Source organism: Mesoplodon densirostris, chromosome 5 (assembly GCF_025265405.1).
Source record: "Mesoplodon densirostris isolate mMesDen1 chromosome 5, mMesDen1 primary haplotype, whole genome shotgun sequence".
Lineage (NCBI taxonomy): Eukaryota > Metazoa > Chordata > Mammalia > Artiodactyla > Ziphiidae > Mesoplodon > Mesoplodon densirostris.
This window is the reverse complement of record NC_082665.1, coordinates 62,672,096-62,694,589: the sequence shown is the minus strand read 5'-3', so window position 1 is coordinate 62,694,589 and position 22,494 is coordinate 62,672,096. Positions and strand designations below refer to the sequence as shown.

The 22,494-nt window shown below is 40.7% G+C and overlaps 1 protein-coding gene across 1 annotated transcript in view; it reads left to right on the top strand.

The window, feature by feature from the left end:
• LSAMP (limbic system associated membrane protein) overlaps nucleotides 1-22,494 on the top strand; it is a 663,395-nt gene that overhangs the window by 616,172 nt on the left and 24,729 nt on the right. The window contains exons 4-6 of the mRNA XM_060098969.1: nucleotides 990-1,124; nucleotides 10,708-10,828; nucleotides 11,553-11,701. Of these exons, the coding sequence (XP_059954952.1) occupies nucleotides 990-1,124; nucleotides 10,708-10,828; nucleotides 11,553-11,701 (405 nt within the window). The remainder of the gene's footprint in view (nucleotides 1-989; nucleotides 1,125-10,707; nucleotides 10,829-11,552; nucleotides 11,702-22,494) is intronic.

Sequence of the window (22,494 nt, the reverse complement as noted above, 5' to 3'; positions counted from 1 at the left end):
CTGCTCAGTCCCCTTTCCTCTTCACTTTCTCTTTCCCCTTTTTCTCCCCCCGACTCTCCACCTCCATGCCTCCATTTCCTCTCTCTCTCTCTCCAGAAATAAAGACTTTTAATCAGGGTGATTAAACAAGCCTGCCTATCTTGACATTTCTTTATGAAAATGGAGACATTTTTGTGCAACTTTCTAAAAAGGCCTCCAGACCCCTATTCCCAAGTGGTTAAGCCAATCATATTGAGCTCCCTAGCCCTCCCACGTGACAAAATGCGCCATCAGCAACACAATCTCTTGGATCTGGTCCAAGGCCTGAAAGTCTCATTGATGATGTAGTTTGACACTGAACAAGGAAACCATAACTATAAGACAGGGTTTCGAACATGACCTTCGTGAAGAGAATTCCACATAATCTGGGGGAGAAGAGTGACAGTTTCTTGAAGGGAAGCCACGTGTCCTAATAACAACTTTAGTTGAAAGAGTGCTTTGAAGCATGGTCTAATCGATGATTCAGCACTTCAATGGTTGCCCTTCTGAGCCCTTTACAACTTGCATACCCCTCGCTGTGACTCCCACTTTGCTCTAAACCTTTAGCCAGTGACGGATGAGCGTGATGTATAAACACTCCAGCTTCTTGATTCTTGGTCAGCACAACTTTGAAGTGGGACCTGTGCTGCGCCCAGAGCTCCCTGAGGGATTGAGCTGAGTTACCATCTGTGGGACGAGACCTGGTGTTGCACCCCAGCATGGCTCCTTTCTCTGCCAGATCCCATTTTCCCACTCCCCTACCAGTTTTTCCTGAGAACATTTCCTTCCTTAATCATTTTCAAATGACTTTTTGTCTTGGAGTCTGCTTCTATAGAACCTGACCTCAGACAAAGAACATTGTCAAATTATTGAAAAGCCACGTGGATTTATTGCTTCTAAAAAGAAAAAAAGAGGTGATCTCCTGCATATTTTAAACTTAAAAAAAAATCATGCAAACCTCTGTTTTACAGGAAGAGAATTTGAAGGAGAAGAAGAATATCTGGAGATCCTTGGCATCACCAGGGAGCAGTCAGGCAAATATGAGTGCAAAGCTGCCAATGAGGTCTCCTCGGCGGATGTCAAACAAGTCAAGGTCACTGTGAACTGTGAGTATGGCAGGAGCCAGCAGGTGCCATGTGCCCAGGGCCCACCTCCACCTCCAGTGAGCTCTAAAGAGCCTATATCAAAAGAACATTGCAGGGCTTCCCTGGTGGCACAGTGGTTGAGAGTCCGCCTGCCGATGCAGGGGACACGGGTTCGTGCCCTGGTCCGGGAAGATCCCACATGCCGCGGAGCGGCTGGGCCCGTGACCCATGGCCGCTGAGCCTGCGTGTCTGGAGCCTGTGCTCCGCAACAGGAGAGGCCGCGGCAGTGAGAGGCCCGTGTACCTAAAAAAAAAAAAAAGAACATTGCGTTTCAAGCGGATGCTACTCTAGTCAGGGATGCACATTTGTACATTGGACATATCCAAGGGCAGGACTTGGCCTTTGAATTTGATAAATCAACTGTACCAACTCTAAATATAACCTATAATGCATTTAACAATACACTCTGTCTTTTACTTAGACTACAGAATTAAGAAAACATGAGCAGACAGCACTAGCACTTTAGGCAACCACTCTTCTAGTCTTTGTGGAGACCAAGGTCATACCACTTTGGAAAAAACAACAATTCATAACCGCTTTAATTGGAATTTCCACCTTAATGTATTGTTTGTCAGAAGAGAATAATTCAAGACCATATTTTATCCTCTGCTATTGAACTAATTGGCCTTGAGAACAAATTTAAGCCACTGTGGTCAGATACCATGTGTCCCTGGTGGCTACGAGGGATACCTGATAAGTTAATATTGGTTATCTATTTGTCCCAAAGTATGGGCATTAGAAGGGAAGATTTCACTAAGATACATCGGTAAGTGGGCAAACTTTGAACTTCTCAGATGAAAGGATCCTTAGATGTAGTTCAAAAGGATGGGGGGGGCGGGGGCGGATCCATATGATGTGTCACCCAGCAAAGGAATAAAGAGAATTCATTTACCCTGTTCAGTGAGGAGTGACTGTCCACATCATTCAAATTCAAGTTCCACATCACATAATTGTGGCTAGTGACAGGGATAAAAGGATGTCCTGACAGTTCTTCCTTCCTGTGTGTTTAACACAAATACACACACAAATACACACTCCACACATATACATATACTCACGTATGCATATATAACATACATACACACATGCACAAAGGCACACAGACACACATGCACATACATCTTAACCCATATTTGAAAATATGCTTTGGATGGTGGTAAGTTACTTTCCGTTATCTTAAGCCTTCCATGCAGTTAAACTGTGTGCCAGTGATACTGTATAAAGTCCCTAGCAAGGTAGATATAATTGACTGCATTTTAAAGTTTGAAACACGAGAGCCCTAGGAGGTATAATTGCCTTTCCAAAGTGACACAGAAAGCAAGAGTAAGAAAAGGCATGCAGGGGCTTCCCTGGTGGTGCAGTGGTTGAGAGTCCGCCTGCCGATGCAGGGGACACAGGTTGGTGCCCCGGTCTGGGAAGATCCCACATGCCGCGGAGCGGCTGGGCCCGTGAGCCATGGCCACTGAGCCTGTGTGTCTGGAGCCTGTGCTTCGCAACGGGAGAGACCACAGCAGTGAGAGGCCCGCGTACAGCAAAAAAAGAAAAAAAAGAAAAAAGAAAAGGCATGCAAACTCCAGCCTGTTTGATTCTAAAGCCCATGCCCTCAGGAGAAAGAGAAAGAGAAGTTTTCAATTCTTAGTACCTACTATGTGCAGCACTGATTAAGGGATTTACATTTGTCATTTAATCCTCCCAGTAAACTCATGAGATCATCTTTAGTCTGACTTTAAATATTTGGAAACTGAGGTGCAAAGAGCTGAAGAAACTTGCCTTAAGTGCCCCGGTCAGTGCTGGACTGCACTATTTCCTGTGGCCTTGCTCCAGCCTGGCAGCCTTCTGAAACAGGAAGGGAAATCCCCTTCACACCCGACCTAGAAGAATCTAACAGATAGGATTCTGCTGTAGCATTTAGGGCACTCATTTCCAAGAACAAGGGGATGCATTCGATGAGATCTGAAGTGCTTTTATCCTGAAGTGCGATTTTTTAAGTAATAGAGTTTTGAAATGCCAGTATTACTATTCTTTTCCAGTTCTGGGTGTGTTTCAAAGAGATGTTAATGATCCCAGTGTTACAAAATGCTTTAGGAGCTTTTTTTCACATGAAAGGCAATTTCTCTCGGTGTTTATATAAGTTTATAATTAGGTTAATTAGCTTTTTTAATGTACACACAGCCATGCCATCATCTACCACCTCTTCTTTGACTTTCGGAGCTAAGATTTTATTTTCTCTTAATCGACCTTCATCTTCATTAGATTTCTGAAAGTCCAATCATGGAGTACATAGAAAATATTTATGCTTCCATTGTGTGAAACATCAAAGCGGTCTGCATTGCAGATGGCTCCCAAGATCAAAGCCAGCCGCCTGGGTCCTATTATTATTAGCACAATTATTCTGACATTGCTCCTTCTTGACTGTCCCCAAAGTGTAACTTAGAACAGAAGAAAATACTGATAATTTTCAAGAAAAGCCTTGTATAAAAATGTGAGCTTTTCCTCGCGATGAGTGAACCACAGAAGAATATGGACAGAGACTCAAGATTCTAAAGTGACATGTCATAACAAATTACATAGAAAACTATAATGAGCTTAGTCAGCCAGTCTGTCCTAACCAGCAGCATCTAACACATACCTGACCTTGTAAAAATTGCTCAGTAAATGTTTACTAAATGAATAGGTGAAAGACTAACAGATAAACTCTGCTCTTGTAACATTTCTCCAAACTTTGCAAATTGATATATGTCACAAATCAGGAAGCATGTTCTAAATCAATGTCCTTTAGAATCACCTTTTTATCAACACTTCATAAGCTTTGTTTCTACTATATTAAAACAACTAGCCATTGCACCTGTTGTCCTATTCAAACAATTCACCCTACTTAAATGTAATTGTATTAAGTAGATGAAGTCTCCAAGATTAAATTATAGAACCAGGTCTGGCTAGCAAAGCTCATGCAAACTGAGAAATTTCCAGTTTGTCACTTCATATAAGCCTGCCTACTATGAAAATGCCCCATTATTTAATCTGATTCCTCTTCCTTTTCAAGACACAAGGTTTGGAATTAGGTCAGGGGATCAGGATGGCTAAGATAATTAATGGCTGAATAGATTATCATAATGAACAGATCCACAATACCACTAAAAAAAAAAAAATCCCAGTGCTAGTTATTTTCTCCTGCTAGCATCTCATTGACTCATTTACTCATTTGCCAACAGATATTTGTCCCAGGGCACTGAGAAGCTAGAGCAGTAAACAAGAGAGACAGAACAGTTCTTCCTGTTTAGCTTACAAGCTGGATTCTACAGTCTCTCCTTTTTATTTCTCTTGGGTAATCCTTCTCCACAGTTGGTCTAAGCACTGTGCATAGCCATTTGACATGAAAAATCTATTTTCTAAGTGGTAGGATGTCCTGGAGCTTACAGAAGCTAAATTATTGACCTGAAATCTCTTCAACTAAATAAGCTTAGTAAAATTTTGTACAATAGGCAGGACTTATGTTTTCTTGTATCTTACAGGATAGTTGCTAATTTCTTCCAGATTCCAGCCCTAGGGACAAGTGTCCTCTCATTTACAGGTTCTAGGTGTAATCCCTCAATTTCAGTTCTCACAGTGCATTAAAAGTAGCTACTTCTGGGTTTGTCTCTTTCTAGTGTCCAGTATCCCAAGAATAATGTCTAGTGCATAGTAAGTGTTCAGTTACTGAGGACTTAATTTTATTTGGACTCTTCTTATACTGGACACTTTTCCTATTCCTGGAGAAATTCTTCTCAAAAGCTGCCCCCAGCTCTCAAGCCTGCCCCCAAACCCCACTGACCAGCTAATATTCCTGCCTTCAGCTTTCCCACAGCTCTCTCTCCAACTAGGTTCACACTGTCACGCTTTACTACTTTTTTTCCTCTTCTCATCTCCCTTTCAACTCAGCTCTGCCTCCACCCTGGTGTCCAGAGCTAACCAACCCAACATATAGGCTGGGGGACATGGGACTCTGGCATTTCTAAAGCTTGCCCTTACATTTGAGAGCCATTTATTTAGAGGAAGCAGAGGTTACCTACCATAGATTCCATAGTTGGGACTGGAGACATCCGTCCTCTCCAGATAATATTACTGTATTTTAACTGGACTCTTCAATACTTTGATTCCAAAATCACCTTGAGGAAAATAATGGCTCAATATGGAACCAAACTGGCTATGTTCTCTAACTATTCATGACTACACCTCTCCATTCTCCATGCCAACCTTTAGTTTACTCTTACATCTTTATTGATGATATCAATAAAGACACAAGCTATGTTTATGAATCTATTATGGGATGATCAGAGGAACTATTCAATAAGAATCCAGAGTACTGCGATTTGCTACTATAACTTTGCAATGTGTACAAGAACCATCATTTTCTGAGTATCTCCAGAGTACCAAGACTCTATTAGAAATTTTGTATGATTCACGGTAATCATTACACCAACAGTGGCCAACCAAGGAAAGAGGCATATGGGGCCCGGCCTGCCCCAGTAGAAGGAGTATTTACTTTATCACTGACATTGTTTGGTATGTTTGGTTTAGTATTGCTGGTACATGGTGATTTTTTTTTAAAAAGACAACTTTTTGTTAGGTTTATTATTGTTTTTAACTTCTCTGGATACAATGCCTTTCTTATTGTCGGTGTTCTCTGCCTCCACCCCATCGGTCCACCATCACACACTAACCCAGGAGATAATCAAATCATCTCTGTGCAGAGGACAAAAACAAAGCTCAGAGAATGTAAGCATTCTCTGCCACAAAATCAAAGAACCTGTGAGTGGGAGAGTTGAAACTCTGCCCAGGTCTAATCCCAAAGCCCTCTTTCCTTCCAAGATACCATGTGAGTAATCATAATAAAAATAATAAATGTAATCACTTCAGGTGTTAAATGTGCTCTGATATATGAGATTTCATTTGATCTTTACATCAAAACTGTGAGACAGGTAGGCAGGCCTTATCACCTACATTCAAAGGTGAGGGACTCCAAGAAGTTAACATGTCACCTTCAAGAGGTGACAACCTAAGTGGCACAGGCAGAAATTGAACCCACATCTCCTGATTTCTAATATGGATTCATATCCACTATGCCAGTGCATGTTGTGCCATCTTGGGTACCTTTTAATTGCAGAAATACGTAACATTTGCCTTTTAAACTACCAGCATACTCCCCTAAATGTTGTTTTTCCTTATTAGGAATTAATTTCTCTCTGAAGGAACTCACTCAAATGGAAACACAGGGAGATTCAGAGCATGGGCTTCAGAACATGGGTTCCAATATAGACTCCATCAAATGCTGGCTATGTGAATTTGCACAATTTACTAACCCTCTGCAAATCTGTCTTCTCATTCATAATATGGGGTTAATAATCCTTGTTTCCTAAGGTTACTGTTTGGATGAAAAGAATAAATAAAGACTAGTAGAGTGCTGACACATGGTAAATGTCTATATATTGAATCTTTTATTAAGAATTTTTTCCTTTATACTATTATTCCAAACATTAGGAAGATTAAATGAATGATATTCTGTTTGCTAGGCCACTGTCATTGTTATCCTATTCAGTCTAATTGAAAGAGTCTTATTATTGGTGATATAAGAAGAAAGCCCTTAATATTTTCAGAACCCAGAATTTTAAAGTAATAAGAACTGGAAGAGTCCTCTGACAATTGTAAGCTATTGCAAAGTCACGTAAAGAATAACAATGGACCTCTGTACAGCATTTTTATTAAGCCACATTTTAATTATAACCACATTTGGAGCAAGGACATCTATTATTTTAACTCTACTAGGCATGCCACAATATGATTTGTAATAACTTTTCTTAGCCTCACCTATGCAGAATTCATTACAAATGAATTTTGAAATGTTCATTCCAAGAAGCTGTGGAACAGACCTGCACCACTGTGTCATTTGAGAAGTACTGGAAATAACGAACTCTTCATACATTTATCATTATCTGTGACTATACCTTGGTACGAGAAACTTCCCAGATTTTCAAGGAGAGGAGCAAGTGTTTGGCCTTTGTAATTGACCAGTGTCATCTTGCCCCAAGATCAATGCATTTGAAAGTGTTCAACCCTAGTTCACTGTCATCCTTCCCATGCTGTCATCTCTGAGGCGCTAATAAATAGTACTACTTAGTTATTCAGGTTCTGAACAAAATGAGAAATAAGTAAAGGAGACATACACGAGACCCAGTTGCCCCCATTGTTAGAGATCAAGATGGTTAGAGGTAGCAGCTTAGTGTGGCCAACCTACCTTCCCAAACATGGCAGCCCTGGACGGGGGCAGGCCTGCCCACATGAGAGCAGGAAGGAAAGAGCCCACGTAAGACATCAGTGTGGAGAAGCAGAGGAGAACCTCTGCTCCCCGAAAGCAGTTTGATCCCAGGAGGAAGAAAGGGGAGAGATGAAGCAAACAAACCAAGTTTGCTCTTCCCTAAATTTTCAGTTAGAAAAATCACCCCCTGGATGGAAAAAGATATTCCATGCCAATGGAAATCAAAAGTAAGCTGGAGTAGCAGTACTTATATCAGATAAAATATAGTTTAAATAAAGAATGTTAAAAAAAATCACCCCCTGGGTTCCAGAGCAAGGAGGTTTAATAAATAAGCTCCCACCACATAGAAGGAAACATCTAGAGTGAGGAAGAACTCGTCCATAAAACTGTACAGCTGGGACTTGTGTTCCTGGTCCCATGGTGGAAGAGCTAGAAGACCTCCACCATGGATTATTATGTTGAGGTGCCCCAACTATGAGCTCCAGAGGTAGAGGTGATGGAAAATGTGGAGTCTGGCCCAGATTGGACCTGGTTTAGCCAAGTGGTAGTTATCATTAAGGATTTATCAGTCTTAAGCATGCAGCTCCAGAAACTCACAAACACTGTTTAAAACTCATTTTACGAATTGAACAAACCAATTGAATCACAAGCAAGATCATCACTCTGGCCAACATGATACAGATTGTAGAGTCATTGGCAGTTTAAGAGCCTAGCCTAATACAGTTAAGAGGTGAAGATGGGAAACTAACATTTATTCGGTGGATGGCATCACTTAGATGCTCACGCTGGAAACATGGGTGGGATCCTTGACACTCCTCCTTCTTTCCCTCACTGTTCACATCTAATCTTGTCAATTCTGAGGCTCATATCTCTCCATCTCAAATCTGTACATTCCCTTCCAGCCTCTTTATCAAAGACCTAGTGCAGGCTGTCTCTGGGTTCCTTCAGCAGTCTCCAAATGGACCTCCCTGACTCTGGTTCCAGCATTTTATAGATGAGGAAGTTGAGACAGTGTGACTCTAGACAAAGTACTGAGCTCTCTAATGATGAATGATAGTGAAGGACATAGACTGGATTTGAGCTCAGGTCTATCAAACTTTAAATCCAAGTTCTTAACCTCTACTCCATACCCCATCTCTATACAAATATCTCCCCCATCCACACCACTACCACTAATCATTGCATTAACCATTGAACTAATGTGCTCTAACGATCTATATAACCAATCATAGAATGAAAGGATTTTAAATGGAAACTTGGTGATCATTTTAGGCTAACTTCTTCTTTTAAAGGATGAGAAAGAAAAAGCTCAAACTGGTACGGACACTTGTCCAGGCCACAATTCTGGTTAAGAGTCAAAAGCAGACCTATGGTGTGCTGTTTCTGACTTCTAATCCTGACTCCCAACCCATGTATTAGATAAATGAGTTACAGTTTTGAATTTAGCAATTTAAGGGTTAAGGGCTAAAGGAGTTATGGGTATAAAAATACACTTGGGTCCTAATGCTACTAACTGCCCATTTGTGAAGAATGGGCCATTTTGACTAGAATTGGTTTGGTGTGGATTTTTTTTTTTATGGGGGGTGGACACACAGTGAGGCATGCGGGATCTTACTTCCCTGACCAGGGAATGAACCCGTGGCCCCTGCAGTGGAGTCTTACACACTGGACTGCCAGGGAAGTCCCCTAGAATTGGTATTTTTTAAGTTGGAAGGGATGCTATGTAGATCGTTAATGTGTGCTTCCTTCATTTTATAGATAATAAAACCAAGGCTCAGAAAGATAAAGTGTGTGATGGGAAGTCCACACAACCAAACAGAAACTAAATTCCAGCGCTCCTGGCTTCCAGTCGAGGGTTCTTTCCACTCATCTTGTTGCCTTTTTCTGTCTAAATAAAAATGAGCACCTAAGTCTAAAGCAAAACAACCACCCACTCTGGCACATGTTTACAGGTGGGCTGGTGGTGTTATCCAAATGTCCTCTAACTCCTCTTCTCTGTGACAGTGATTTAAAGATGTCCAAGCTGATGTGAAAATTAAATGGGGGAGAAAATTGCAGACTAACCTGATGATGCTTTTGTACATCCTTTTTAACTAAGAGGATCCAGGTCTTCTACAGGTAGAAAACTTGGAAAATAGCTTCTGAATATGAAGACAAAAACCTGAAAATAAGTGAGCTGAACCAGGTGCTGAAGAGCAGAGATGTCAATGAATTTTGTATATTAGAGTTCACTAATTTACCTAAATAAGCTTTTTCCTTTATAAAATATAAACAGATGGTTTGGGTCTATTTTGTCCATGTACACACAGCCAAGTTGCTGTTTTCTGGCAAATAACCTTTGGACAGAAGTCTTTTTCTCCTTGAGGATCCATAACCTGCACAAACACAGCATCATCGTTGCTCAGTCCTGTGGACCTGTAAACACTTGTTCCACTTTCCATGGGATTGTTTGAAAGAATCATGGCAAATTAGAATGTGTTTCTGAGCTCATTTCAAGCCCATTACAGTTTTATAGACTCAGTCCTAAGCAGAAAAAAATCAAGTGCACAACTGCCAGAGAGAGCAGAAGACTGGTACCCCAGGAAGGTGTTTATGCACCACGATAGACTTCAAACTGCACCCTCACACATAAAAGCAAAATTGACCTGGGTCATAGCAGTAAGGGAACACAGAGGAGGGAAAAAAGTATAGCAATCATCTGACATTAGTTTGTTTTCTTGGATTCCTGCAACAATATCAGGCTAAGCCTGGGCTGAGAGGACTTTAGTGCCCTATTATTTTCATCAGATTTCTTACTGCCATCTCCAAAGGTAACAATAATAATAATGATAACAATGACGGTGAAAAAGAAAAAAATGCTCAAATTATACACTTAAAATCCCAAGTCCTTTAGTATTACCACTCAATTTATGAAAAGCAATAAAACTATGCAAGCATTATAACCTATGATTGAAATAACGGATGGTCTATTGGGAGAGGGAAAAAGATATCCTAGATTTCATTTCCATAAAGCCCCATTAAATGTCCCGTTTAAGTAAACCAAGTCTACAGTTTCATTAATCTCTTATTTCTATTTAGTTTTCTAGTGATCCGTCCCATTCAGAGGATCACATAATTCTGGTAAATGGAGCTTTAAGACCATTCCTGTCCTGCCTCTCTGCAATCAAATTGTCCTTTCTAATTCCTTCTTGTGTGGAAATTCTGAAGCACTGTCCAAAGTTCATGTAAACTGTGTGTCTGTCCTTCCTACAGATCCTCCCACTATCACAGAATCCAAGAGCAACGAAGCCACCACCGGGCGGAAAGCTTCTCTCAAATGTGAGGCCTCGGCAGTGCCTGCACCTGACTTTGAGTGGTACCGGGACGACACCAGGTATGTACCAAACCTGCTGCACCTCCACTGCTCCTCCAGGTCTCCCCTGCTCAACAAGGGAAACCAGAAGCCGTAATGACAAAGCCAAGTCCAGCTGTAATTAGGTAGGCCTATCCGATTAGACTCTTCATTTTCCAAGGATTTTTACCAAGTGCTTTGGGGCTGTAGATCTTTTTTTTTTTTTTTTTTTTTTTTTTTTTGCGCTACGCGGGCCTCTCACTGTTGTGACCTCTCCCATTGCGGGGCACAGGCTCTGGACATGCAGGCTCAGCGGCCATGGCTCACGGGCCCAGCCGCTCCACGGCATGTGGGATCTTCACAGACCAGGGCACGAACCCGTGTCCCCTGCATCGGCAGGCGGACTCTCAACCACTGCGCCACCAGGGAAGCCCCAGGGCTGTAGCTCTTAAACTGAACCCCAAAGCACTCAGGTTGCGTGCATAGGGTGAGGCAGGTGGTTCGGGGGGTAGTGTCCACCTGAGTGTCTTTCTTTCCTAGAGCAGAAACCAAAGCCTGATGAAACTCATCCATTCCCGAGTCTTCTCCATCAATGGACTTTGATTCTGATACTATGGGATTGCATGATTAAAATGAGGAATTGAGCAGTAACAAGCTCTACCTACTTCCTTTCTCCCCTTTTTCGCCAATATAATGATGAAAAAGAAATTACTATACCAAATCTTCATCAGTGTTTCTCTTTACTCTTCTGTCTTTGAACCCTCAGGATAAACAGTGCCAATGGCCTTGAGATTAAGAGCACGGAGGGCCAGTCCTCCCTGACGGTGACCAACGTCACTGAAGAGCACTATGGCAACTACACCTGCGTGGCTGCCAACAATCTGGGGGTCACCAACGCCAGCCTCGTACTTTTCAGTAAGTATGCCAATGCAGGGAGCTGCCTGGGAGACCAAGTTGATGGAGTTCTCCTGTGGAAAACTCGAAAATCATTCCCATATCTTTTAAAGGTAAACTTAAACAAAAATCAGTGTATAGCCACTGAAACAAAAACACAGGTTCACAATCCCTCTGTGTAAAATGAGATTTACAAGTGAATACCTCTCCTCTCTATTCCCTGGCGTACGTTTGATAACTGCCTTGTTTTTTTGTTTGTTTTTTTAGTTTAGTTGTTTTTTTTTTTTGCCCCTGGTAGGTTAAACTGTAAGAATATTCAGAGAACAAATGGTGATGGTCTCTTTAAGGAACAGAGATGGTGTAAGATCGTGGAAAGTGGATGGCACTTAAAAAATGGCAGTGATGGGAGTGATTGAGGGAGAAATATTCAGTGAGGATGGATAAGGTGCTGGGAGAAGGGAGAGGCTGTAAAAAGAAAGTGTATTTTTAACAACACAAGAGGAAGAGTGGAATGACTGATTAAAACATAATAGAAAATCTAACGGAGGAAAAACGTTGCAGAAAGGTTTCCATGTGACAGCAGGAAACATTACTTGTCTGCTATATTTTTGGAAGAGAGATGGGATGGTGAGAGAGAGGACCAAAGCTGCTTCTTCTGAAGACCAAAGAAGGTCCTCAAGGCAGACTAAGGAAGGACAAGTGATTTTAAGTTATTAGTATTAATAAGAAAGCCCACCTTAGAGCCTTTCCCTTGAGCAGCATGTTGTAGTCAGATACCTGACCCCCTGCCTTGTTGGTCTGGCAGCTATGAGCACAGAATCAAATGCCTCCTGAGAAACAGAAGTACGATGGGTGAGATCAGGGGAGATGATGACACTTAGAATAGGAAAATGTTTATCAGAATAAGTAAAACAAACAAAAGTGTTAGCATGTGCTGGGCTAGACAGTTCATTTGGACTAAAAGAGAAAGTCCAACAAATTTATTATTATTTTGAAATAATAAGCGACTAGGAATTTGTTTTTCTGCACAGGCTGAATTGGAAAATTTAGAAATACTATGACCAGGATAAATGTCTCCATCTTGCTTTATTCAGTTTAGATGAGCCTTCAAGAGAAAAGATTTTAGGAGAAAAAATCAATTTCAGTGATAGTTCCCTCGAAACGTAGTATTAAAGCCATTTTACAACTGCTCAAGATCCAATCCACTTATTTAAAAAAACCACCACAAACTATTCTAAATTTGGCCTTCAGTTTCTCATTCATAACGCCCGTTGACTTCCATCTGTACGTGTGATGGGATACAGCTATGCTACAAATGCTGCATCAATATGAAGTTTAAAATTCATATCCCTGTTTACTTGTCTCCAAAGACCAAACATCAGTGTTCTTTACCTAAGCTAGAGACGTCGATATCTCAAAACACTTGAGAAGATATTTATTAAGAAATGTACTTACCTGTTTCATTCCTGACATTAGGGATTCCATAAATAGGGGGGGAAATAGCCTCAACTATGAATTTGAGATTCCGACAAATCTAAGGTGAGCTGATTAAGTAGAACATACGCTTAACAAGAGGTTTTGTAGGGATTGGAAAAGAGAAAATGGGATAATTGGATTAGTTAGAGAAAGCGAGCCACTATAAATTTGCATAAAAGTATGCAAATTTCCTTTTCTTGTTATCCCACCCAGAAAAAGGACTGTGCTAATGATATTTTTCAAATAATAAATACAATGATACCTGTAGACTGAGAGAGAGGATGGGGAAGGATAGAAGGATGGAATAGGCTCTATGATAGCCTATTTTTCACAGGTATGAAAGAAAGAAAGAGACAGAGAGAGAGAGAGAGAAAGGGAGGAAGAGGGGAAAAGGAAACATTTGAGGAGGAGAGGAAGAGCGTGGACTAGGTCAAAGATAATAGAGATACTGCTGGTCTGCTGGTGGTGAGGAAAGGTAATCTTAAGCCCTGAAATACCATGGTCCTATTCACAAAAGTCCACTTAAAGTACTCAACCCAGTAAGACTAAGAAATGTCAAGAATCTTAGAGAACTTCTGTTCGTAAACTAAGAATCAAGAAATTGGGCAAGTAGATCATGGTCATATTGCCCTTGATGATTTCATAGAAGTTACCCTCATTATACCTATGAGAAGAGTACAGGGCCATGATGAGTTATGTGCTCCTTCGGTGGGCCCTCTTCGAGGCAGCCCGCACTGGCACCAGCTCTGCACACCGCAGCAGGCACAGGAGAGGAAGCACAGGCCTCAGAGTTTGGCTTAGAATTGATTTCCCACCTGATGGGAAAGTTAGGGAGTGTCATACCTACAGAAGAATAGAACACAAAAGGTCACTGGGCTTTGAAGGGAAAAGAAGCTATTAAAATTGTCAAACATTAGCGAATCTACTGTCGTCCTCTTTCTTCGACACTTTAAGGAGGAAGCTCTGCTCCTTGTGTAACAGGAATGGCAATTCCACCACAGCTGCCTTGCCACCATGGTTTGGGTTTGGGAGATGTGTTGTTACAGCCTTCATAGCTGGATCTTTAAGAATAAGGCTCTATGGTAACCAATTTACACAGGTAAAAGGTGGGGAGGAGAGCACACACAAGGGAGAGGAGGAGAAAAAAATGAAGAAAAAGAAAGTACATGTGTGAACAGATTGCCTATCACTTAGATTCAAAGTAGATGGGTTTATTGGGAAGCAGAAAGACACTGCTGGTGGCGGTACTTTTCCACAGAACAGGGTCAGGAGGGGAGAGATGCTTTGGAGGGGCGGCCGTAGCCAGCACCCGTGACAGAGAGCACTATGTGGGCAGCGGGATGCTCTGCTGACCCAGCCAGTCCAAAGCAGACGAGACAGCTGGTGAGCTGCTGCCAGCCAGAGGCAGCAGCAGGTAGAAACCCAGAGCCAGAGCCCCTGAAGAGTTCATGATTATCCATCTTCACTGGTGCATCAGCACATTTTCCATGTCCACCGCAGTGACGTGCTGACTTTCTACAGTGTCAGTTTGCGGTCACTGATACATCTTGTCCTCCACCACGTGCATACATATGCTTCTTCACTCTCTATTCAAATATTATCTTCAAAGGGGTCAAAATGGGGGCTTCACTGGTGGCGCAGTGGTTGGGAGTTCGCCTGCCGATGCAGGGGACACGGGTTCGTGCCCCGGTCCGGGAAGATCCCACATGCCGCGGAGCGGCTGGGCCCGTGAGCCATGGCCGCTGAGCCTGCGCGTCCGGAGCCTGCGCATCCAGAGCCTGCGCTCCACAACGGGAGAGGCCACAACGGTGAGAGGCCCACATACCGCAAAAAAAAAAATTTAAAAAGGTGTCAAAATAATTGAATCAGAGTGCAAGAATACCTTGTATTCATAGTCATTTTTCCTAAGCCAGTGGAAGCATTCCTTTCTCATTTGTCTTGTCTTCCATACATTCTAGTATTCTGTTTATTAAGGATCCATTCCCTTAGCCTACATATCCAAGTAGCGCCTTTTATATCTTTTTTTCATCCTTGGCAAAGTGTTACATTATATCATTTCTCTGTACACATTAATCCATGGTACAATGTATACAGTCAAGGATTCCGCTCCTTAGTTTTTGTAAGATGTGGGAATATGTGTCACATGGGTGAAGACTTGGACTTCTGGTGATGCCAAGAGACATTCCATTGTCAGCATGTGTAACATAACAGAGTCCATGTATCCACACTGGTGACTGCAAGCCATCCGCAAAGGAAACCTTATCTTGTTTTATTGTTTGCACTGAGTTATTTTTAAAGCAACAGGTAGGGAGGAAGAATAAGGGAGATGATTTTAACGTCATCACTTCTTATCAAGTGAGTATGTACAAGGTACTCTGCACATGTGCCGAACACTTAACATACGTGACCTCACGTAATCATCAGCACAGCCTTATTAGCCACTCATATTTCTCCATTATTCAAAGAGGTTAAGTAACTAGTGCAACTAAGTAAGGCTGCTGGGATTTAAATTCGGGTAATCTCCTTCCAGGGTCCAGGCTCTAAACCAACACATTATCTAGATTTGTATATGTAGGGAAAATGTTAGGAGATGTATCTTTTGTAGTTTGGAGGTGAAAAGACATCTAACTTCTTTCTCCTTCTTTCACTTAATGATATTTTTTCACTGAATATAAATATTGTTATATTCCTTCCCACCCAGGGACACTACTTCCACCACCTCCCACTTCCATTTCCATTAACCCTCCCCAGCCTGAGTCCACTAGATTAGTGAGACCGTTGGTTCATCTTTGGCACATTGAGATTTTGAGCAGAGAGTCCAGCCTACTGCTCAGCTTTTGACTCTATAGGCATGTCAAAAGAAGGCATTCATCATGTTAAAGACAGTCCTACTGATCAGTTACCTTCTACTTTAGAGAAATGTGTGGATCAATAAGGTATTTATTTTGAGGCTGCTGAGAACAAAAGAATAAAAATACAAAGAAATCTACACTGAGCCATACCACATCTGTGTGTAGGAGGTTTTAAATTTTTCTTTTTAATTTTAAAAGATCATTAACCCGTAAACCTATACTTGATTAAATTTCAAGAACAACCTAAGCAACCCAGCACTGGAGAGAGCCCCTAAAATCAGGGCCTCCCTGCTTCTTTAGAAGTCATTTTAAGTTATTACCTTTGGGGCCCAGCATTTAAATATACACCACGTGATGATGCTAGTTAAGACTTGGCAAAGCCTCTTAACCGAACTACTACTGGATGCCATGTAATAAAGCAGTTCGAGCAGCTATTTGAACACTATCCACATGTAGTTTGAAAGCCCTCCTTACGAGGGCTCTCTGTGGATACAGTAGGAAATAGATGGGCACCAGGACTAGTTTTAGATTTAAGAGTAGGCATTGAATACACCTACTTCCAGAGAGACCATTGACCATATCCAATACCCACTGGAAAATAAAAGAAAATCATATCTGAGTTAATAAATTACCTCTCTCTGTACACCCTACTCTCAACCCCAGCTTTTGTCATTTAGGTGCTTTTAATTCAGAGGGGTTTCTTTCAAAGTGTTAACTCCAGTTTAACTGTTTTTTATGGTGTCCGAGCAGCCAATAACACCCTCCACCCCATTTAGCAGATAAGAAACCAAAGCTCATATTTAAGACTTACCAAGAGCCACAGCAGATCGTATTGGGGTAAACCTTGCATTCTATTCTTAAAGCCTCCCAATCAATTGATAAGCTATGTTGACCTCCTCAAATACTAGCAGGAAAAAGACAGATCACATAACACCAAGGTTCCTGCTCTCCCCTACGTTTAAATGTTAAAAGTCGGAGATTTCTTTTTCATTTTAAGTGGTATTTACTTCACTTTAAACTCTTACAGGAGCGCATAAACCCTGGCATAAACTACAAAATACAGCAAAATTATGGTGGAAGAATAAGGATAAAAAGCTAGGATGGGGAAGCATCTAAGAAATGATAAGCCAGTAGGATGAAATTAAGAGAACGAGAATAACTAATGGGGTGTGATGGGGCTAAGATGATGATAACAGGGTGGGAAATCATTGAAGAGGCAATGAGAGGGGGGTGGATGAGATGTTTAGCAATATAAATGGTCTTGTCGAAATGAGGGCAGAGTGCATTTACCCAGCTGTGAACAGTGTGATGAGAAAATATTAAGCTGAGTCATTTAAACAGTCTGAATAATAATTGTAATAAGAATAAAATAAGATAGATATAGTATAATATGGGACAATGGTCTCCAACTGCTCTATAAATGCTGAAGGCAGTTTAGCTATTTATTTTCAAAGCTGGAAACTTAATACCAAATAACCAGTGGAGGTTTAAAACATTTTTCTCCTTGACACTTGTGTAACTAAGACACATTTTTTTCACTATGCTATTATTGACTTGTACCATCTTAATGCACTTATAAAACTTTGGCATTTAAGCCACACCTTTCATCCAAGAAAGGAAAGCTCACTCTTCAAGGAGACTGGGTTTTCTTAGTGTCCAGATGTATTGAGTGCCCAAATTCCAGGCAAAATCTACTCTTCTAAGCTTATGACACAAGATGGCAGGCAGATCAGATTTGAATGTGCACATATGCTTTTCTTCTTATGGTTTTGATTTTTGTTGATTTTCATTTATCACTGGTCTTTATCTAACCAAGCTGCTAGGAGGAATGTAGAAAAGTATTATGATTACATTACATTATAGGGTTTGGGGGTAGCAAGTAATGCATCCTATCCCTAATGCAACATTCTATCTTTCTGAAAGAGCCCCAGAGGAGGATTTAGAGTTAAACCTGGGTTTTGATGAGACAAATAGAGGATACCTTAAAGCCTGAACTCTTTCAGCACGTTCAATTTATGGTCAGTAGCTTGGGGATGGGACTGCGAGCGACTCATAAGCTGAGACTCTAGTGTTTAAAAGAAAAGCACGTCTTACTACTGAACAGGATGTGTCATCAAGCAAATCTGACTGGTGACCAAACTTAAGATGAGATTGTATTATCACAAGGAGGTGGGGTTAAGGAAAAGACTAAAAATCAGATTTTATCATGCCAAGAAGCTTAGTATCTTTGCATTACTCTTGCACTGATATCAGTAATGTGGAAGGAAATATCTGAGGGAAAAATTGAATTAGTATTTACCAAAATAAATTTTCTAGATGCTTGGCTAAAGCTGATATGAACTGTAGGGCTTAAAGGGAGGAAAGGAGTCTTTAGTTACCACAGGTTCATCTGTCAAAAGTTAAAGAGCCCAGAACCAGGGCCAAGATGCATGACCTGAATTTGATCACTACTAATTTAAATACCCTCAATACCAACACCCCCCAAAATCTGTAATCTTGGTGGATTTTCCAGAGGAGGGCAGGATCCTGTTTGTAGGGTTACCACAGTAAGGTGTTATCCCCTATTCTGGCTAATTTTTTTAAAGACTTTGGATGTTAAAGTTTACTAATAGCTCTCTGATAATTTAGTGTTGGCTTGAAGGACAGACAAATGCTTTACAGGAGATGATATGATCCCGTAGGCATGAAAATTCATCGTTTTATAATTGAGTAGCTAAACATGAGTAAGATATATCTATATCTATCTATATAAATGCTCCATGATGCTTACTATTTTTTCCCCTTTAGAGCGTGTTTTACCCACAATCCCCCACCCCATTCAAGGTCAGTATGATTTTTATCGTTGTATTCTGTTGCTGGGTCATTCTCCATCACCTATAATGTGCAAAACACAAAAAGAATTGACAAAATCCGCACACAAAAGGAATCATTTTTTTCTTTAAACCTTCAAAAAAAGGTCAATCGATTGCCCTCACACTAGTTGAAAGACAGGTAACTGGTCTGTACCTGACCTAACTTCAAGTTGGTCACTAACTGGGGAGACAGTGCTAAACTCAGACAGCAATTTTTTGTTCTATTAATACATATTACAGGTAACTATGAACTCACATATTTGGAACACTGCTGGTTAAATTCTGTAGCTCACAAAAAATATGAATCCTCTAACTGACCGCCTGATACAATCCAAATCTGAAGTCATTTGTATTACTTGTAAAAATGAATTTATCTATTACCAAAGGTTGAACTCAGCCAGATTACAAGGACATTACCTTTTCTTAAAATCTTGGCCAATGTGGGGGCGTTTCCTTTTAAACATAACTATTTTAGAAAACACAAATAAGAAAACAAGGTAATCATTCCATATTCCTTTTCACAGAACTTTCTACACACTCAAATTAAATTTTGCCTTCTACATCACGTTTAGCTGCAAGTGCAGTGCAGCCCCGACCTTCTAGCTTAAGGGCATTTAAAGGCAAATTGGCAAATAAAATTAAAACAATAAAAAAACCTGAAATGAAACCAACCTACCATTGAAATTAAATTCCAGAAAAGTGATTTGCAAATAACACTCAAAGACTTGAGAAAAAATGGAAAGTAGGCCATGTGGAGCCTAGTGTGGAAAAAATAAATCCAATTAAACAAGATTGTCGTATACACTCTGAAGGAAATGTGCTCAGAATTAAAGGTAGGAAGCTGCTGTTTTATAAGTTTGAAGATGGATCATGTTTCATTAACACTTGTCCAAACTGAAAATTAGGCCAGAATTGGGTATAGATATGGAGAGTGTCAATAATGTGATGTTTTGCATATGTATGTATTCACATATATGCAAACTTATTTTAATTATATTAGAAATGAGAATTGCAAGGTTTCAAGGATCAACTAAACAGCTTAATAAAAGAAGTATTCTTAAATTTGAAGTAGGGGCCAAACTATTTTTAGAAGAACTCTGTTGAATAGAATTCTTCCCTAAAACATTGATGAAACCTGTTTCTTATCCCAGTCACTAAAAATAAGACTGTTAAAATGTGCCTGTTTTTTAGACTTGACAAGAAACTCAGTGTTCATGGAAAGCATCCCATTTTGAATTCCTGACATGCCACAGTCATTTTAAAACATTATCTTCTACTGTTGCTGCAGAGATTGACAGCATTTTATCATGTTGCCATCTTGCAAATATCATGATGTGACAAACATGCACATACGCGTTTGTCCCAATGGGTAACATTTTCAAAGAGGTCATGCTCAATCCCAGATGGGCTTTGTACAGTGTCACTCTTACTCGAGGTATCCTTTGTGAGAGCAATTCTACAGCCACAAAGTCAAATATTGTATCTGATCACTCTTTATGATATATATAACATTGAACAAAACGAAGCCAGACACTGTTCACAAAGGACAGCTGTTTGATGTTGAAAAACAGTTTGGACCAGGATGGAGCATGTGGGATTTTGTTGAACTTGTTATTTTCCCACAAACAGAACTGTTGATTGGAGAATGACCCTAGTTTGATTTCACATTGTAGATAGACTGTTGTCGATAACTTCCATAGATCCAGTAGTTTTAGAGAATAGAGTTTATCTTACTACTAATACTTAGGGCTTCTGCTTGTAGAAATTGAAAAGCTGTTCATGGAGACTTGGGGTAGCTGGTGAGAGAGGTAGTTGTAGGAAGTGCCCTCTTAAGTTTCCTGTTCCTTACAAGGACTTTTACTTTCTAGAATCAAATCTGTTTTCTTCTCTCCAATCAAGATGGCAGCCCATGTGAAATACAGTTTCCTGTGGAAAAAAAGACTAACATATGGGATCCTTAACCCTTTTTATAGAGCCCCTTGTGTACCGAAATATCTAAGAAAAGATGACTGCCTCACTGTGGTCATAACTATAACACGAGACACCTTCATTTAATTAAGCATTATATATTGTCATCATCTATGTGCAATCCTACCTTTCCCTCCTAAAGTGTGAAGATGTCTATAAGCAGATGGTTGATGCAAATGGCTTGAAGGATTTTTGAGCCAATTAATTTCCATAAGGTGTTTTGAAAGTAGGAGAAAGTCCCCAAGCTCCTTTACTCTCCTCCCGTCATAAAAAAAGAGAACTTTCCCTCCTACTTTCCAATAACAGGAACACATGTTTAATTTCAGCTGCTTCATTGTTAATATCTCTCATTGGAGGGTCTCCCCTCCTACCCCCTCTCTACATGGCTCATCAAGGTGACTGGGGATAAGCAGCAGAGTTGCAGCAGGAATGCAGTCCTAAACCTCTTCAAGCTGTGATTAAAAAAAAAACAAGGCTCAGTAAATCAAATGTGTTTCCCTTGGGTTTCCTTCATCACATTGCTTGATTTTCTGCAGTGATAATAATAATACTGGAATTACACCGAAGGATAATTTGTATTGTCTGCAGCCAATCAGAAATTTTCAAACTTCCTTTCCTCTTATGCCCAAAACAAAACCAAACAAAAAAATCAGGGTGCTTCCCTGCTCCTTAATTTAAAAGATAGATACATAAATAAATAAATAAATAATAAAAGAGTGTGCCATTTTTTATCTGTTTCTGATAGGTGTTTTTTCCCATTCATTTTAATTTAGGTTTATTTATTCTGAAATGAGTCCTGAATTGCATATATTTGCATAACTACCCCTGACTACATCGCTGCAGAAAATCCACTGAATTGTAAAATGAGGAAAGAGGCAGCTCTAAACGTCTGAGGGAACTTTTCTCAGTTTGTTAGTCTCCAATCATTTCCTGAGGGCTCTGAATACTGAGAATCGGGCAACATTGCTCCCGTGTCCTCCCCATGCACAGCCCCTCATGACGGACGTGCACCAGAGATGCTCTCACATTTAGAAGGACCGCAGGTGCAGAATGAGGTGATGAAACCAGCCTCCCAAAGTAAAAATAAAGGGAAAGAAGAGAAAAGGACAAGAGCAAACCACCGTTGTGTGTTTATCACCCTCAAGTGAAGAATTCCCTCGAGCTCAAGGCTCTCTGGCCACAATTGCTGCCACTTAAAAAAAAAAGAAAATTAATAACCCTGGGATCTGTCTACCCTGTTTGCCTCCCATCTGATTATTTATTCCAAGTGAACAGCCTTTCCATTCACTAACCCCGTGTGGCTAGTAGGCTTGGGAAATGTTTGAGATTATCTTCCAGGTTCAGGCACTGCACTGGGTTTGTTCACAGCTGCTTGCCATTCCGTTCCTGTTTTTCCATTGATAAAACACATTGTGCATGGCTGGGTTTGCATGATTAATACAGCTGTCTAAAGCTCACTCTGAAAACAAAACACGCCCCACAATTAAAGTTAAAAAAGAAAGTTAATATCCACAAACAAACCAGGCTTGCAGAAATCTGCACTCCTCCTGGCCTGCTTCCTCCCACAGGGAGACTGGTATTGCTATGGGTGGGCCTGGCATCTGAACAGCCAGATTCTATCTCTAGAAAGAGGAGGAGATGTACCTGTCCTCAGCTGGCACTCCCA